General features: G+C 41.4%; 1 protein-coding gene across 2 annotated transcripts; it reads right to left on the bottom strand.

The window, feature by feature from the left end:
- Nucleotides 1-2,955: 2,955 nt before the first annotated feature.
- LOC124865069 (TBC1 domain family member 17-like) lies at nt 2,956-14,696 on the bottom strand. Of its 2 annotated transcripts, none has more exons than XM_047360081.1 (17): nt 14,553-14,696; nt 12,237-12,332; nt 12,084-12,161; nt 11,882-11,993; nt 11,615-11,798; nt 9,107-9,215; nt 8,855-9,022; nt 8,639-8,764; nt 8,459-8,562; nt 8,292-8,386; nt 8,069-8,185; nt 6,874-6,974; nt 6,576-6,675; nt 6,254-6,351; nt 5,346-5,462; nt 5,166-5,252; nt 2,956-3,547 (listed from the first exon to the last, which is right to left on the bottom strand). In XM_047360081.1, exons 1-17 carry the CDS (start codon nt 14,664-14,666, stop codon nt 3,395-3,397), a joined length of 1,959 nt encoding a protein of 652 aa, XP_047216037.1. In that variant the 5' UTR covers nt 14,667-14,696; the 3' UTR covers nt 2,956-3,394. The 2 variants fall into 2 exon arrangements, with proteins under 2 accessions (XP_047216037.1, XP_047216038.1); XM_047360082.1 differs by having other exon boundaries at nt 9,110-9,215.
- Between the last annotated feature and the right edge of the window lie 2,543 nt (nt 14,697-17,239).

The raw sequence follows: 17,239 nt of genomic DNA, 5'->3' as shown, positions 1-17,239 counted from the left end.
AAATTCATACGTCGCAGCTGTATTCAAACAGCACGGATGGAGAGGGTGGGAGATGGAGACGAGCCAAAGGAGGAGTGCAACGGGTCCTGAGAAGGAGGTGTGGCATCCCGCCCCTCATTTTCCAGCTCATTTCTCGGGACAGTGGAGAACAGAGGTCCAATTTTCTCCACAGCCTTTTACTGAACACAGACACCTGCTGGTCACTGGGGGAGGAGAGGGGTGGTGGATGAGAGGCGAGAGTTTAACTACTCCACAAGTTTAAACACAACATAAACAAGTATGCGTTACAGGATTGGGTGTTCATGTGCACTTTTGTGTCTTTGTTTTAATCAAAGATCGGGGATTTTTAAAAGCTACAATTGGGTTTTACAAATTAAAATTTACTGTTGGGGTGCAGTGTTTAGCATTGATGCCTTGCAGCAAGAAGGTTCTGGGTTTGAATCCCAGTCGGGTTCCTCCCACAGTCCAAAAACACGACTGTTAGATTGAATAGTCACCCTCAGGTATGAGTGGGTGCATGGTTGTTTAACCTGTGTTGGACTGTGATGGTTGCCCAATGACTGCTGGAGGTGGGCACCAGCACCCCTGTGAACCTGCATGAACAAGGGTTGACAATGAATGGATGCTACTTAGCGAGCTTGACCACAGGTTTTTTTGCATTCTTTTAAAAGCTTCTGTCATAATTCTGCCTCAAAGTTTGACCACCCTTCCTGGCAGGACTGGCACAGTTTCCTGTGACAGATTATATTTTTAAGCATAATCCATACATTTTCAACAGACTACAGTTCAGGGATGTTCCAGAAACTTAATGTTAGCTTGTTTTGTCCAATCTGAAGCCCATTAAGATGTCTTCAGGATGATTGTCCCATTTTAACACCTAATTGTGTATCCAAGTCAGCCCTCCAGATGCCGTTTTAAGGCAAGCTTAAATAATTTAGTTTTCCTTCTTCATTAGTCTGTCCATACCAGTTCTTTTTTTTAAAGTTATTTTTCAGTTCTAGTGGCCTTTATTATTTTTTCAAAGTATTTTTTGACAGTAATCAGACAGGAAATGATGTGGAAAGAGTGGGGTAAGGGGCCGGGATTCAATCTTGCGTCAGCCTGCGTTGAGGACTGAGGCCTCCATACATGGGTTGCACGCATAACCCCCTACACCACCAGCGCCACGCCCTGTCCACACCAGTTCTACTGATAACTAAAAAGCTCCACATCATGATGCTGCCACCACCATGTTTGACACTTGGTATAATGATCTCAGAAAGCCTTGCCTTGACTCCTCCAAATATTCTTCTTTTCATTTTGGCCAAATAGCTCAGTCTTTGTGTTGTCTGACAATAAAATCTTTGGCTTGTTCATCTTAAAAGCTGTACATTTTAGTTGAGCTTGGTGTCAGTTATGCAGCAGGCACCCTCTCCATCCATGCTAATGTCTAACTTGCCTCACTGAGGACAATAACACTGGTGTTCCAGCAGTTTTCACGTCATATCCAGCTTGTACCTGGTTCCTGAACATCCTGACCTATTTCCTTTCACTAAGGGTGAAGGTTTGGATTTTCTCTCAGATCGTGTCAAAACGTCTATATACATTTTAGTTAAATAAATTTTCTGAACTAATGCTTTTGGTATTTGCAGTTGTTCAGAAATGGTTCCAAAAGAGTTTCCCCAACATGCATAAATCTATATCTGCACTTCTTAAATCTTCACTGGATTTTCCTGTTGTTCTGAGTATTGTTCAGTCCAGTGGGTTCTGCCAAACAAGTCATTTTATGCTGCCAAGAGAAACTACCAGCTGCAATCCATCATGATCAGTAACCAGAAGTTAATGGGCATCGATCTTATCAAATCAAAAGCCATTCTGGAACTTTTAGCGTTACTAATTAAAATACTTAGGTGAGAGTGTACAGATTTCTTCTGTTTTTCCTTTTTTGTCACTTAAATATTTTACATGATTAAAAACATTTCCAAATCAGACAAAGGCAACCTGAGGAAATGCAAACCCTAGTATTGAAATGATTACTTTAATTAAGAGAAAAAAGGCAATCAAACCAACCTGGCCCTATGTGGAAAGGTAACTGCCCCCTAGTGGCTGTTCCAATCCTGATGTCAAAACCTGGCATCAAGGGTTTTTAAGAACTGACAGTGAATCTTTTACATCGCTATGGCTAAACTGTGGCCCACTCCTCTTTGAAGAAGTGTTTTAATCTACATTGGGGGGGGGGGTTTGGAGCAGGAACAGCTTAATTAAAACCACACCACAGTATTTTGATTAGATGTAGGTTAGGACTTTGACTAGGCCACTCCAAACCTTCATTTGATTGTATTAAGCATTTCAGAGGAAGACTTGTTGGTCTACTTTGATCACTTTGATGCTGCATAATCCAAGTACCCTTGAGGTAAGGTCAAACTGATGGTTGGAATTCATTATTTCATCTGTTACAGCAGATTGTCCGGGTCCAGAACCAGCAAAGCAGTCCCAGACCATCACACTACCACCACCATGTTTGACTGTTAGTAGAATTTAATTAATTTAAATGCTCTGTTAGTTTTACACCAGATGTAATGTGCCATTCATCTTACATAAAGTTTTACTTGTGTCTCCTCACTCTAATGAATAAATTACCAAACATCTTGGGAATCAAGATGCTTTTTGGTCCACAGAGGTTCTGGGCTTGAAACTCTGCCGTGGAGCCCATCTTGTCCTAGTCTATCTTTCTGATTGTTGAAACACCTTAACTCAGGTAAGTGATCCCTGCTGAGCTTTAGATGTTGCAGGTTCTTCTTCTTCATTCACCATGAAAAGATGATGTGTTCAAATAAATCCAGAACATCCAAAAACTCATTAACATTCACACCCATCATGAGTTTATAGAAAACTTCTTACAACTGCAGTTCACCACTTTCCAAATATCAAAAACAAGAAATATAAGTAGAGATGTACACATATGAAAACCTTGGCTTGTTTCAGTAAGATTGAGACCTTTATTTTATGATGCAATAATTAGTTTTAAAATAAAAGTAAGCAGAGTGAGAACTGAAAGGCATGCAAAACACTTTGCATAGGGCCTGAATGGCAACATGTAGCGATAACACGGTTCTGTCTGTCAGTTTACTCTTCTTCTTCATAGCTTTTCAGATACACTGTAGGAAAATTTAAATATAAACCTCGTTAAAAGGAAATAAACTGAAGTAAACCATTTAATAAGGAGTAAAAGAGCAGCATTAAATGGAGAAAAGACAGAACAACAGCTACATGGGACAAAAAAACAAGACATACTGAACAAAGCACTGCATGTATGGGTATAATGGTCACACAGCGCCCCCTGTATCCAAAAAGAAGTAACAATAGTCTTTGTTTTTGTTAATGTATACTTTATATTTTGCAGCTGAACTGAGATTTAAGGGTAGGTGGGAACGTGCGCTGAAGCAGCTCCTCCCTCCGTCTGACCGAGGAGCTGTTCTGTCTCACTTCTCTGGGACCCTGAGCTGTCCTCCTCGGAGCTGGACGGGACAGAGAGGCCCAACACCTGCTTCACTTTGCGGGGAAGCTCCTGAATGTGAAAAGAGGAAGGCGGAAAGAGGGAAGTTACGGCAGCGCTCTGGGTTAATCAGGAATTTGTGCGAGCTGTTTTTCTAGGCTTTATAAATCTCTTAAGAACTTTTCTTCCTGTTGCATAACAAACATTTCACACATGGTTCTTGAGCTCCAGACTTATTTAAATAAATGGAAAATGTGTCAACTCCGGGACAGGGACAACAGATGCAGCAAGCAAGGAGCTCTTAGTTTGGCACATTTTATGTTCTATGTGACATAAAATACAGGCTGTAGATGATGTTTCCAGGAAGGAGTCCACTGCATTTTCCCACATCTGCTACAAAGATGTGAAGGGGCCTCACGAAATAACAAACTCACCACTTATCCTTATCTTCACTATACACAGAACAGGGTTCTTCAACATTTCCTAGAATCAATTTCAAGGCTTTTCAATTTTTGCAGCAGAGTCATTGCAGAAACCCCTAAAACACACAAAGATAAGCGAGCAGCCAAAGAAACGACAGCAGAAAAATGCTAGAAACATTTCCAGATGTCCTACAAAAAGGGGGGGGGGGGTTTCTTAAACAACTATGTAAAGTAATGCCACAGTGTTAAAAATAATTTCTATAATTCTGCAACCAAGCAGCCACAATTCACCAATAGTTCTTCATGCTTTCTAGAGGTGTTTTAAAGTTATTCTTTAGAGTTAGGCTGCGCTTTTACCCACTTTTCCTCTATATCTGTGAAGGAAAAAATCATCAAAGCTTTTGACCCAGAACTGAAAAAATTAAAATCAGCAATCAACGTAAAGGGTAAAAAAAAAGTGTCACTGTTTAGCTGATACTCAAAATTTTGGACAACTGATACAGTAACTTGCATTTACATCTACCTCCCCTGAGTCAACATCTTGTAGAACCAGTTTCTGCTCCGGGTCTTTAAAGGTACCAGCTTTGCTCATCTACAAACGTTTAGCCCAGTCTCCTTCAGACTGAATGGATAGTATTTGTGGACATACATTTTCAAGCCTTGTAATAGATTCTCAAATGGATTTAGGTCTGGACTTTGACTGGGCCATTCTAACAAATGAAAATGCTCTGATCTAAACTGTTCTAATGTATTTCTCCTTTTCAACTCATCAGGGATTTGGGGTTGTAGCTGAAGTATTATTTGAGCTTTTGAGATATTAATCAGCTGCTCCCGGTTGTAAGAAACAACCACGTTGCCATGGCAATGCATCATAACAAATGTCCAAAAATAGAAAGCATTAAGAAAAATCCTCCAAGCTGCACAGCATCCGACACCGGAGTGGACAGTCGTCCAAAAAAAATCAACTGTATCCACCACAAGAGGAATAGTTCCCAAAAAAGATTAAATCAGAATCAAAAGTAACAGAGCTACTCCAACCTGCTGCCACCTTGAGCGGCGCAATTCTAGAAATGAACTAATCTGATTGTATTTAGAGGAATCAGATTAAATTTTGTGCTGGTCTATCACATAAAGTTCTAATTAAACACATTAAAATTTGACAAAATGTGAAAAAGTCCAACCTGTATGAATAATTTGCTGCTGGCTACAAGAACAACTAAAACAGCACCGACTATTTACTGAATCACAGGGTGTGAACCTTTACTCACTTTACAGCAAACAAACTGCAGGTAGATGGCCTCCGCCTCCCGCAGGACGGTCTGCAGGTCCAGCTTCATCGTCAGCTCATTAATATGCTGCAAACCAGTCATGATGAGGAAGATGAACATGTCTGCCTGCACATGTACATATTACAGGATGCATTAATAATAATAAAGATAGGGGAAGACCTTGAGGATGGTGTTGAAGTCGTGGTCTGAGCCAATCAGCTCTCCTCGCTGGGACTCAAGGATGGAGCAGGCGATCAGCAGGTGGAAGTTGTCACATGGAAGTCGAGTCCAGAGGACCTGCGGAGGAGACGACGTGCAAAGAGAAATGATACTTGCTGTTAACTCAAACTGTTTTAGGGTTTAATCTGGTCTCTTGTTAGCTGCATAGCTCAGTGGTACTCTGCCCTTTTCAACCTAAATTGTGAGCTTGATGTTCATTAAGAACTTTATGTCTTTTACCTTTGACAGCTTCTATTTGCCATGACATGAAAGATTTTAATGAAACAAGCAAAGTAGTTTAATATTTGATAATCTTGTACGACTGAGTTTTGGGTCAAATGTTTTCAATTTTGGGCTAGAAATCCTCTTTTAAACGTTTTCAGTCTAAGTTTAGCAACAAGAGTGGGACATTGGTCAGCGTTTGCTCTGTTTAGAGAAGTTTAATCAATGGGGGTTGTGGTGTGGGTGTGCTTGGGGTTCTATTTAAAATGAAGGCAGAAACACGGGTAATAACAGAGAAATACTGCGTGTTGTATCTAACATTTTTAATGACATTTTATGTGTCTTCCCCTAAAAATAAAGATAGTTTCCGTCTGCATCAACCACCTGTGCTTAAACGGTTGTTGGGGGCCGAACAAAATCATTCAGAGGGCCACAAATGGCCCCCGGACCGCCCTTTGGACACCCTTGTCTAAGTGGGTTTGCATTTGTGCCAAAATGCGTTGAATGGTACTATTAGGTGACGTATGTAGGCAACGGGTTGCCTTTTATTTCAGGGTATTAAGGTAAAGGGGGCTGGATAAAAATGCATGCCACACTTTTCAGATTATTTCGGTAAAAAAAAAAAATCACTGCTGTGAAGCACTCACCTCCCACAAGGTGAGGATATCTTCGAAGGAAAACTCCCTCTTGAACCAGATGAGCAGCCAGCGGAAGCAGAAGCAAAGCGAGCCGCTGTCCTGCGAGTCTAAGCGGCATAAATAAGACTTTCAGTGTTCTTATTTTCACCAAAAATAAAGACAGAAAAATGTGCAAAGTGTTGAGAATAGCGCATAAATGGTTGCATGAAAGACGCTCATCTGCTTTCTTCTTCCTTCTCTGACCTACTTTTCCACGAATCATTTGCCTCAGAGCTGACCAGGGCTCATTTCACTACGGAGTCTGACTGGAAGAAAAAGCAGGTGAACTAACCGAGGAAGTCGCACAGTTCTGGGTCCAGAGCCTTCAGCAGGATACTGAGCTGAAGGAGCTGCTGCTTCATAGCCTCCTGGGACTCCTCAAAGTTCTGGTGCTGCAAAAACACAAGGAGCAAAAAGATAAGATTCTTGATGCATGCCATTCCAGCAACTGCACAGAAAAAGGAAACAACAATATCCAGGCCTAAATGCAAGCCTATAGGTAGAGAGAAGTAAATAAAATGAAAACTACAGAAACCAGTTCTGCGCTGAAATTCTGAGGTCGTTAGTTACTGATGAAGTTCTCAACTAACCACCAGCTCCATGAAGCCAGTCAGACACCAGAAGGACTCCACCTCATTCTGAGTGACAAACAGGATCGGAGAGAGGAGGTCGCTCATCCCCTGGACATAACCTGGACAAAAACACAAGGAAGACGTTAGAGGGACGAGTAAAAACTCAGATTGTTAGGAAAAAAGGACAGTAAAAAGTAAGTACGCCCTCTTTTAATTCAAGGAGTTTGGAGTATCAGGAGAAATAAATGATCTCCAGCCAGATGCTGCTACTTAAAGCTCTTTATTAAAGCAGCAGGTATTGCCACTTCTGTAAGAAGCAACAGTTGATGTCTATGGATTTAGGAAGGTTTCCAAGGACATTTTTATCTGAAGACTGTTGTCCTACAGAGAGAAAGATCTTTTAAAAGTGGACAACCTTTAAGATGGCTGCTTAACAAGAGAATATTCCCCCAAAGGTCAGATTCTGCAATACCCAGAGGAACTGCAAAAACCCAAGAGCTCCATCTCAGAGGCCACAGGCCTCAGCATGTTACAGGTTAAAGTTCATCCCAGGACAATGAAACAACAACTGAACAATCATGGCTTGTTTGGAAGAGCTGATGGAGAAATCCTCTTCTCTCTAAAAACAAATGTGGCAGCTTGACTTGGTTTGGAACCTCTGGACCAATGTTCCTGGGTCAGATGAGACCAAAGTTGAGAGGTTTGGTCAGAATACCAAGCACCATGTTTGGAGAAAACCAAACATCATATCAACACCAACACCTCAATCCAACTATCGAGCACGGCGGTGGAGGAGTGATTATTTGGGCTTGTTTTGCAGCTACAGGAACTGGGAACCATAAACTCTTCTGTGTACTGAAGAGTCAAATTTGAGGTCATCTGTCTTGACAGATGAACATAGGTCTAAACCACAGCAAGAGCTCGAGAACAGAAAGGTGTTGCAATGGCCTAGTCAAAGTCCAGACCTTAAGACTGATCAGATATAACTGTTTGCAACCCTCCAGAGTAATAGGAGAACTTGGTCGAAAGAGGGTGTACCTTCTTTTTACATGACTGTCTCTACTTTTATTTTGGTCAAATTAGAGGAATTTGTCTCCTCAGAAGGTTTAATGTGGTCAATGAAACTCAGGAGACATGTGGCATCAATCTTCTCCTCCCATGATAAATCATAAACTGACACAGAGTCCAGCTCCGTTCTTTCCCAAAGACACACCAAGATCGAAGTTGTACATGCAGTACGTCATCAGCACGTCGTGCAGCAGAGTCAGGCCGGGGTTGTTGTTGCCGGAGAAGAACGTGTTGTTCCTGTCCGTCCTGTTGACGTCCCTCTCTGCCGAGGACAGCAGAACAAAGGCGGTTCAGCATCAACATCTGCTGCAGGGCTCACAGAAAATAACAAACAAGTCTTTTGTCATTTGGCGTATGGCAGAGCTGACCTATCAGGCTCCTGTACCCTCTGAGGAGGGAGTTCCTCATCTCCTGCTCTTCACTCACGGACTTCCACTGCACCTTCATCCTGAAGTACTCATCCCTGCAGACACACAACTGTCTTATTCAACAGATGGTCTTGAAAAGCTGAGCATGTATGAATGTGAGCACCAACGTTTTGACTCGAAGAATGTCCTCTCTTTCCGTTGAGGTGCTCTTCCAGGGATAAAAACCAAGGAGGAACTTCCACACTTCCTTCCTGAGTGATGGAGTGATACCCTGTAAGGTTTATATATATTTAGTTTGTGTTATTTTACAAATGATCAATGCTCTGTTACTCTTTGTCCTGTTTTACCCCTCTGAACACGAGTTCTTTGACTTTCTGAGGTTCCTTCACACGTCCCTCAGAGTCCAGAAACTCCTCCCATTGGTCCAGAGCTCGTCCCCTGGTTACTGCCGGCCTGGGACCAAGCTCCACGCCCTGGATGGAACAAACAATCACAAACATAAGCAGCTCAGCCCTGATCACGGTTATGACCCTGCCATGTTGCTTTTACATCCTTTTTCTTACACAGGTGATGAGCTCAAATCCAGGCTCGTCGTCGGGCTGCGACGGCAGACCCGGACCCTGATTGGTCCGCGTGACGGAGGTCTCAGGAGGGCGGAGGGCGGCACGGAAGAAATTGGTGACTTTGGAGAATCCCCCAAATGTGGTGGCGTATGGATCGTGGATAAATCTCTGTGCGAGATGGACAAGATGTTGTGGAACATTACTAAAAGGACAAAATGTTTCGGTGTGCAACTTCTGAGGTTATCCTACAACTACCGAGACGATATCGGAGCCTCCGTCTTCCAGGATTTGTAGCTGAGGGAAAGCAGCGGAGTTCGAGTCGCGTGGGTAGGCTAGGAAGAGGCGTCCGTCAACGGGTGACCTGATGATGAAACAGAAACCACCAATCAACGGCATTATGAGCTGCAAAGTACAGTACAGCTACTGCCCCCTCTGGTCAAGAGGAGTTAGAAGCCATAGAATAAATTCATCCTTTATTGCAAAATCTCAAACTGAAAATTTCATAAAAACCCAACCTTTAATTTGATTAAATTCCTAAAATTCAACTAAGGCAGATAGATGTATGTTCTGTGTTCATTTTCATGAGTTAGAAAATGGCGTCAGGAAGATAGCCTTCCACCTAAAGTTCCTGATATCTTCATTCAGAGCAATAAGCTGGAGCTGGTGGCGCACCAGGCTGGATGTTTTACTCGCTAACACACGGTGAGGAGGAAGGTAGGGGAGGTCAAACAATATCCAAACGTGACTGTTGGAGAGCAGCAGCAGAGAGGGGCATCTTGGAGGTCACGGTCTCCATGACAACCGTTACATACATGTACATGCCGACCGGTCGTAGAAATACCAGGACTCAATCATTCTCCCGTTTCCTTACTACAACACGCTGCTGCCGTCTGTAGATTCTGAACCACTGGTAAGGTTTTTAACCCAACTCTGGCTTCCACTTCATTTTAGGAATCATTTTAAGATTTTGTTATTTGAGTTTAAGGCTGTCAGTGTGTGCTGTCTCATTCTTTCAGCGCAGCAGAACAGATCCCATCACTGCTTACAAAGATGCAAAGCCAATTCAGTGATGTTGCAGCAACAAAACATTGCACGCAAAGCAGACTCTTTCATGTCTGATCTAATAGCACGCTTTTACTCTCTGGCTTTAGACCCACAATGAGATTTTGACCTGAACAAACTTAAGTTGACCTAAAGCCAGAGTTTGCAGTGAGGCTAAAGGACCAAAGGATCTCCTGATACCTGTGTGCTATTATGTCTTTCTGAAAATAACTCAGTAGGTTTTTAACTTGACCAGGACACACCAGGCTGTTTGAATCTATGGTCAGTACTGGTTGTGCTCTACATGTGACAACAAACTTATGTTGCCTCCAAATGTCTTGACTCAGGAGGGCAAAAGAGTACATCACCAGAAAGAACACTGTGCCCACAGTGAAGCGTGGTGGTGGCATCATGCTGCGGGATTACATTTTTTTCCAGATAAACGTGGGATTTTAATCAAGGTGAATTAAAATATGAATATTTCCAAATACCAGTTTTTCATACCCAGAACTTTCAGGTGTCTGCAAGAGAGCTGAAGATGAAGAAAGGTTTTATTTTTCAGCATCGCAGTGAGTTCAAGCACACATCATTAGTCCAAAGCAGGGGTGTCCAAAGTGCAGCCCGGGGGCCTTGTGTGGCCCTCGGAAATGATGCATTTGTGGCCCCATCTGCAGTTCCAGAATAGTACAGACGACCAGCACAGACAGATGAGGTGGAGTAAACATTTCTGAAGAAAGAGATCCGTATCCTACTGAGAATGACCTTTACTAGCTGACTCAAAAGGTTTCAGAAATGATAGGCCTTTCTATAAATAAGGCAAAAGTTTGAGACCGTTTTTATATTTCAGATCTAACATGAATTAGAGATCCATCCATCGACTACTTTTCCTCTTCTATTAAACAGACCATGTTTAGTTCATTTAAAAACATCTAATTCACAATTAATTTCCACATCTTTCTTTAAAACTCTATTTTTGTCTGGCCTGATAGTACTCTGTTTATTCCTTTTTAACTTTTACTGCTATTCTCAGATTTGTCTCTTATATTTGGTTTTAGTGCAAACTACCTTATTCTGGATCAATTTAAAGTACTTTATAAATAAAGTGGAGTCTGTCCTACCTTAACAAACATTGGTTTGCCTGATTATACTGGGACTTTAATTGGAACAGAATGTTTTGGTGAAGCAGGAGCATACGGTAAAGCACAGTGGAGGATCTGTGATGGTGAGGGCCCGTTTCTCTTCTAAAAGTTATGAGAATCTTGTTAGAGCGCATGGCATCATGGGCTCCTTGAAATACCAGGAGGCTGAAAATAAAATTCGGCTGGATTTGGGTCGTCATGGCATCGATCAGCAGGATAATGATGCAAAACATTTCTTCAAAGTAACACAGAAAGAGGAAGAGGAACAAAAATCAACATTCTTCTAGCGCCATCTCAGTGTCAGACCCAAATCAACCGGGGGGCCTGTGGGGTGAGCTGAAGAGAGGAGTGAATAAGAGAGGACCCAGAACTCTGCATGATGATGAGAGGCTGTGCAAAGAGGAATGGACAAAGATCCAAGCTTGTAAGGTGTTATAAGAGAGGACTAAGTACTGTCAGAGGGGGATGTACAAAGTGTCTAACAGCAGGGGGGCCAGTAGGTGTGGCACTGGTGATTTTTTTGGATGGTGGTTATGTAAACAGGCCATAAACCGCAAGTAAAGTCAGTGCAGTCACTCACTGGTCCAGGATGATGTAATGTTGGAGAGCCCTCAGAAGTTCCCTGGTTCCCCCTCTGTGGAAGTGCAGAGGAGGAAGTGGGTGGCCCCCTCTGCTCGTCAGCACCATGAAGTTCCGACCCAATGAAAAGCGGGCCCTCCGGAGAGAGTACAGCTCCGAGAGGGGCAGAGAGAAAGCCCACTGACCTAAGAGATAAATACATGTATTTGTTATTTTGTTTGTTTTAACTTAACTCTTGGCTACGATTGTAGGAATCAGGAAGTAAAACCTGAATCTTTAACTTGGGCATGCTCGCGGTCTTTCTTCACAGTGCTGATAACCGCCCAGTCAGGCTCATACCCCGGGTCAAAGTTTGTGTCCTCCTCGCCTCCTTCCCCATCCTGACAATGAAACAATGAAATCAATGAGAATTAGAAGAAATACAAACATTTTAAAGTTTTTTAGGAAGCAGACAGCCAGAGGTAGCCGACCTTTCTGCTGTAGAGGACAGCGGGCGCGCTGTGACCTTCATCCTCCAGGGGGCTCCACTCCAAAGCAGGCACTCCAGCCTATAGAAAGCGAAATGATTTGTTCATCCTTGTGCTTTATTGGATCCTCGCTTTTTTCTCAGCAGACTTGCCTACCCGTTCCACAATGCGAATGAATCCCGGTATGCCGGTTTCCTGAACAGTCTTCTTGGCGTTTGTGTGGAGGTAAACTCCCTCCTTCTCAAAAATCAGCTGAGAAGAAGACAAATCCTCAGTTAAAAGTCTGAAATGAGCCATATCTGGCCATACTGACTGGACCAAAGTTTGGAAATAAATCAGTTTTAAACTTATGACCTATCTAATATGCAGAAAGGGCATGGGATTAATCAAAGTCTAAGATGACCTTTATGTTTTTAGGCGCTGTTCAACCAAACAGGGAGATAATCTTGTTAATCAAACATGTGACAACGCTTGGAAACAATGAGCTAATCACAGGGAATGATTTCGGTCTTTGTCTCAATGACTCCTACTGAGGATTACCAAAGTCTACACACGCCCGTTAAAACCTCACAATCATTTTAAAACTTTTTCCAACTTTAATCTTTGTTTACTGCAGCTTTTGAATAAAGAATCTGATGAATGAACTGTTGGAAAACTTGTATGACTTTAATACCTGTATTTTAACATATTTATCTTTTATGCTTTGCTCTGTTATTTTCTTTATGTATTTCCTTTGATGTCCTGTAAAGCACACTGAATTGCCTTGTGTATAAATGCTGCTATAGAAATAAACTTGCCTTGTCTTACAATTCAATAGAAGAACAAACCTTTTGGGCCCAGAAAATATAGAAAATGAAAAAGCTCCAATGTTGTGGTTGCGTAACTGCAAGCCCTTGGACTAATACCTTCTTAAAGCACCTCCGCTGTCAGCCGTCAGTCTTCTTGAGTTCATACCTTCCATCAGTTATAGTGAACCTGATTAACTTTAAATGAAGTATAGCAGGATTTCGTCTTCTTGCATTTGCTTATTTCTATCTGCTGCAGCCTTATTTTGCAGACGCTAAAGGGTCTCTTGACACCTTGAAATCCTGTTACAAATGGTTCAAAATGGGCACCAAAGAAACTCCACAGCATTTCAACTTGTCCAGGACGCTCCAAGTGACAACACCACTAAAGGAGCTACTTGAATTTATGGTCGATACTGGTGGTTTTTATCCAGACATATGGAGTATGTCTGGATTACGGAGTAGAGCTACAAGACACAGTCTAAACGGACAAAATTTAAACTTTTGGACCAGCAAACGTGTCATGTGTCTGCTAGAAAGCTAAAGTTGCAAGATTTTATTTTTCAGCATCACAGCGAGTCCAAACACACATCCAAAGCCATGATTAGAACTGATGAAATCCAGTGAGGAGCACGAAGTAGAGCTGCTGCTCCTAAACATCACTGGAAGCGTCTTAAGGTGGATTGTGAATCTGATCAGGATGCCTCCTGGCTGCCTCCTTTCTAAGGTATTCTGGGCATGTACCTATAGTAGCAGACCTAGAAACAGATCTAGAACGTGCTACAGGGACTATATATCCTGTTTGACCTGGAAAACACTAGAAAGCACCCAGAATGAGATAGAAAATGTCTCTGATTGGGGCTGATGTCTTATAACAATTAGGTCAGTAGGACTCAGTAGAACTTGACTGAAGGCTGAGGAGGTAGTGCAGTCATTTGATTTGTCCCTGTGGGACCAGGAACACCTGACAGAAAATGTCACCTCAATGTACTTTACAAGACAAACAGGTTTAATGCCCATTCAGAAATATGACATCCTTGTTTTAAGGTTGAGCCCACTAATGCAACCAGATTATTGCACTTTTTTGCTTTTTATTTTTCACTAAAATATTTGCCTGTTTGTTCGATGAATTGCAGAGAATAAAAGTAACGCTGAATATGGAAAAAAAAAAAAGGTGAAATTATTCATTATGCTCCGATTGTTTTTTACAGCACAGAAACCTGGAACATTTACATGATTAATTAAACTGAACTTTGAACATTTTAACGTTGCTGCAGGAACCAAAATGCTTTAATATAAACAGTTTAATATGTTAGACATCAGAAAGCAACATTTAGAGCAATGAGAGACTGATCACATGACTGGGGTGACTCATCTGTCAGGTCAGTCACAACAGGTCCAAGAAAAACTCGGATATACTTTACAGTTTTTAAATAACTCCCTTCACAAGCGAGCTCCAATATCAACCGAATTAATTACACCGCTATGGCCGAACGACAGGACAGGTTTCCATCTTTTATTTGAAGCCCAAAGTCAAGAGTGAAGCAGAAAATGTTCTGGATTCCTGCGTTCAACGTCACTGAGCTATTGTATTAACCTTAAACATCATCAGCAGCTCGCTGTTAGCAAGCTGGATTAGTTGGGGAAGCTTTGAGGAGAAATTATAAAAGAAATATATAAAAAATACCTTGTAATCTTTCACGGTTTCCTCCATTTTTTGCTTCGCTTCTTCCAAAACAAATGTGACGTCACGCTTCCTGCTCATGGAAAGCTCCGCCCACCGAACGGCATCACGTGACATGAGAGCCAATCAGACTGAATTAATTCCCAGGCATGTCTAAAAAGCCGACGATTTCATAACACATGTCACGCAGACGTCATATGGAAAGCCGTTATATGACCAAGCACAGCTTTGGTCAAGTTCCACAAAGTGACCGCTAGATGGCAGCAGACGTTCTTTATCGTTATGGTCATTAATGCAGAATCTGTTGGCTCTACTTCTCTATTAAAATTACACACGTTCTCCTCAATAAAAACTTAATTTAATTAAAATAAAAGATGTAAATGTATGTAATGAAAACAGAAACCTAAAATCCATTTGAATTACTTTTCGTAGCCCTTTAAATGATATTCCAACAAATATTTTACCCTCATCATGATTTTACAGTGAAAGGTTTTAACAATAAACTATGTTCTTTTATTAATTTATTATTCTTTAAAGTATTTTGGTTCATGTTACCATGATTGTATTACGTAGTTGCTGCAGATTTGTCAGCTTCACATCTTGAAGGAGCATAACTGGACTGAGATCTGGTGGATGTGAAGGCCATTGGAGTACAATAAACTCATTCTGTTAAAGAAACCAGTTAGATTTGATCTGAGCTTTCTGACATGGTCCAAAATCCTGCTGGAAGATGGGTACACTCGTCATAAAGAGATGGACATGGTCATCTACACTACTTAGATGGGCTGTGGTGTTTAAATGACGCTCAGTCGGTACTAGGTCACTTAAAGTGTGCCAAACAAAATGAATTCCCCACAACATAAGACCAACGCCACCAGTCTGAACCGTTGATACAGGGCAGGATGGATCAATGCCTGTTGTTCTTCATGTTCTTCTGATTCATGTTGAGAAGGAAACACAGTGCTCCTGCTGCAGCTTATGTTCCTCTTGCTCCACATTTAAATCTCTCCTTGCCATCTTCTCGATGGTTGTTTTTACAAGGTCAATTATCTCCTAATCGACTGTTTAAGTCACCAGGCATCCCTCATCCATGGATAATTTACAGGGTGAAGTAAAATGGAAATACGCATACCTTTAAAATTAAAAGCATGCAAATAAAACCAGATAGATAAAATCCACAATTTAACCCTGTGATCATACCATCTACATCTTGCAGTTGAAATCGAGGCTCATTAGACCCAGCAGTTTTTCCAATATGTTATTGTCTAGTTATGACGAGTCTGCTTGAAATCTACCTGGAGTAGCACCCTGTGTGGTCTTCTGCTGCTGTAGCCCATCTTCTTCAAGGTGCAACGTGTTTTTGTCCAATCAGAAATGGTATTCTGCATACCTTTGCTGAAACAAATGGTTATTTGAGCTACTGTTGCCTTTGTGTTGTCGTGCAACAATAGGTTTGACAATGAATAACTATTAATAAGTGTCAAAGGAAAAAATCAAAAACAATTAATAAAAATTACAAAGTCATGGCACCACTTTATTATCAGGAAATAATTGCCAATCAGCTCTCAGTTTCTTTGAGTTATTGTTTTATGAATTCCTGCTTGGTGAGGAGTGGTTTTAAAGAACAATAGATGGAGTGACTGGCATTGTCAAACAGCCTTGCACACATATACAGAATAAACACAAACAACTTCTTTTCAAAATACAAGAAACTAGATCCGCAGTTTCTAAAATACTATGGCACCAACAAACATTTTTCTTCCACCTTTTATATGCTCACTTTGAATTTCAGCAAATTCTCTTCACCGCGTTTAAATGATTTAATGCACTGAGTTGCGGCCATGTGATTGGCTAAGTCAACATTTATGCAACAAACATCTGAACAGGTATGCGTAATAAAGTGGCCAGCGGGTGTATGAAATGCAATTATTGCAAAGTTTCAATTAATGCAGAAATATTGTGCACTGAAAATTGATTCACCTTTAACCTCTCGACACCAACAACGTTTGGAGCTCACAGGGCTGCAGTTTTCACGATGAACGAAAAGTGCTCCTACCCTCTTGCATGAGCAAATAGGGAGAACGTGCTCGTTCACAGACACTGGTCACGTCGGTAAACAGGTGACGTCAGAGGTGCGTCAAGTCAGAGACAAAACCGAAAGAGAGTGGATGTTCAGATTTATTTTTAGTACATGTTTTTTGTTTTGGACAGCAAGATATCATGTCTCTGTTCTTTGTCTTAATGGTGGCAAATTTGAGTTTGAGAACAAATGTACACAACAATGGTAATATAATAATAACAATAATTCCAAATAGCATGCTTGAATAGAGCACAGTCAGCTTCTCTAACAGATTAAAAAGACAATTCAATTCAGTTTTATTTATAAAGCGCCAATTCACAACACATGTCGTCTCAAGGTTCTTCACAAAAGTCAGGTTCATTTCCAATTAATCCTAATCATTGAACAGTTCAGTCAGATTCAGTTATTTATTCAAATTGGATAAAATGTTTTTCTATCTAAGGAAACCCAGCAGATTGCATCCAGTCAGTGACTTGCAGCATTCCCTCCTCCAGGATGAGCATGTAGAGACAGTGGACAGTCACTGGCGTTGACTTTGCAGCAATCCCTCATACTGAGCATGCATGAAGCGACAGTGGAGAGGAAAAACTCTCTTTTAACAGGAAGAAAC

Source organism: Girardinichthys multiradiatus, chromosome Y (assembly GCF_021462225.1).
Source record: "Girardinichthys multiradiatus isolate DD_20200921_A chromosome Y, DD_fGirMul_XY1, whole genome shotgun sequence".
Lineage (NCBI taxonomy): Eukaryota > Metazoa > Chordata > Actinopteri > Cyprinodontiformes > Goodeidae > Girardinichthys > Girardinichthys multiradiatus.
The sequence above is the reverse complement of the archived record's forward strand: the minus strand, read 5'-3'. Positions and strand labels throughout refer to the sequence as shown.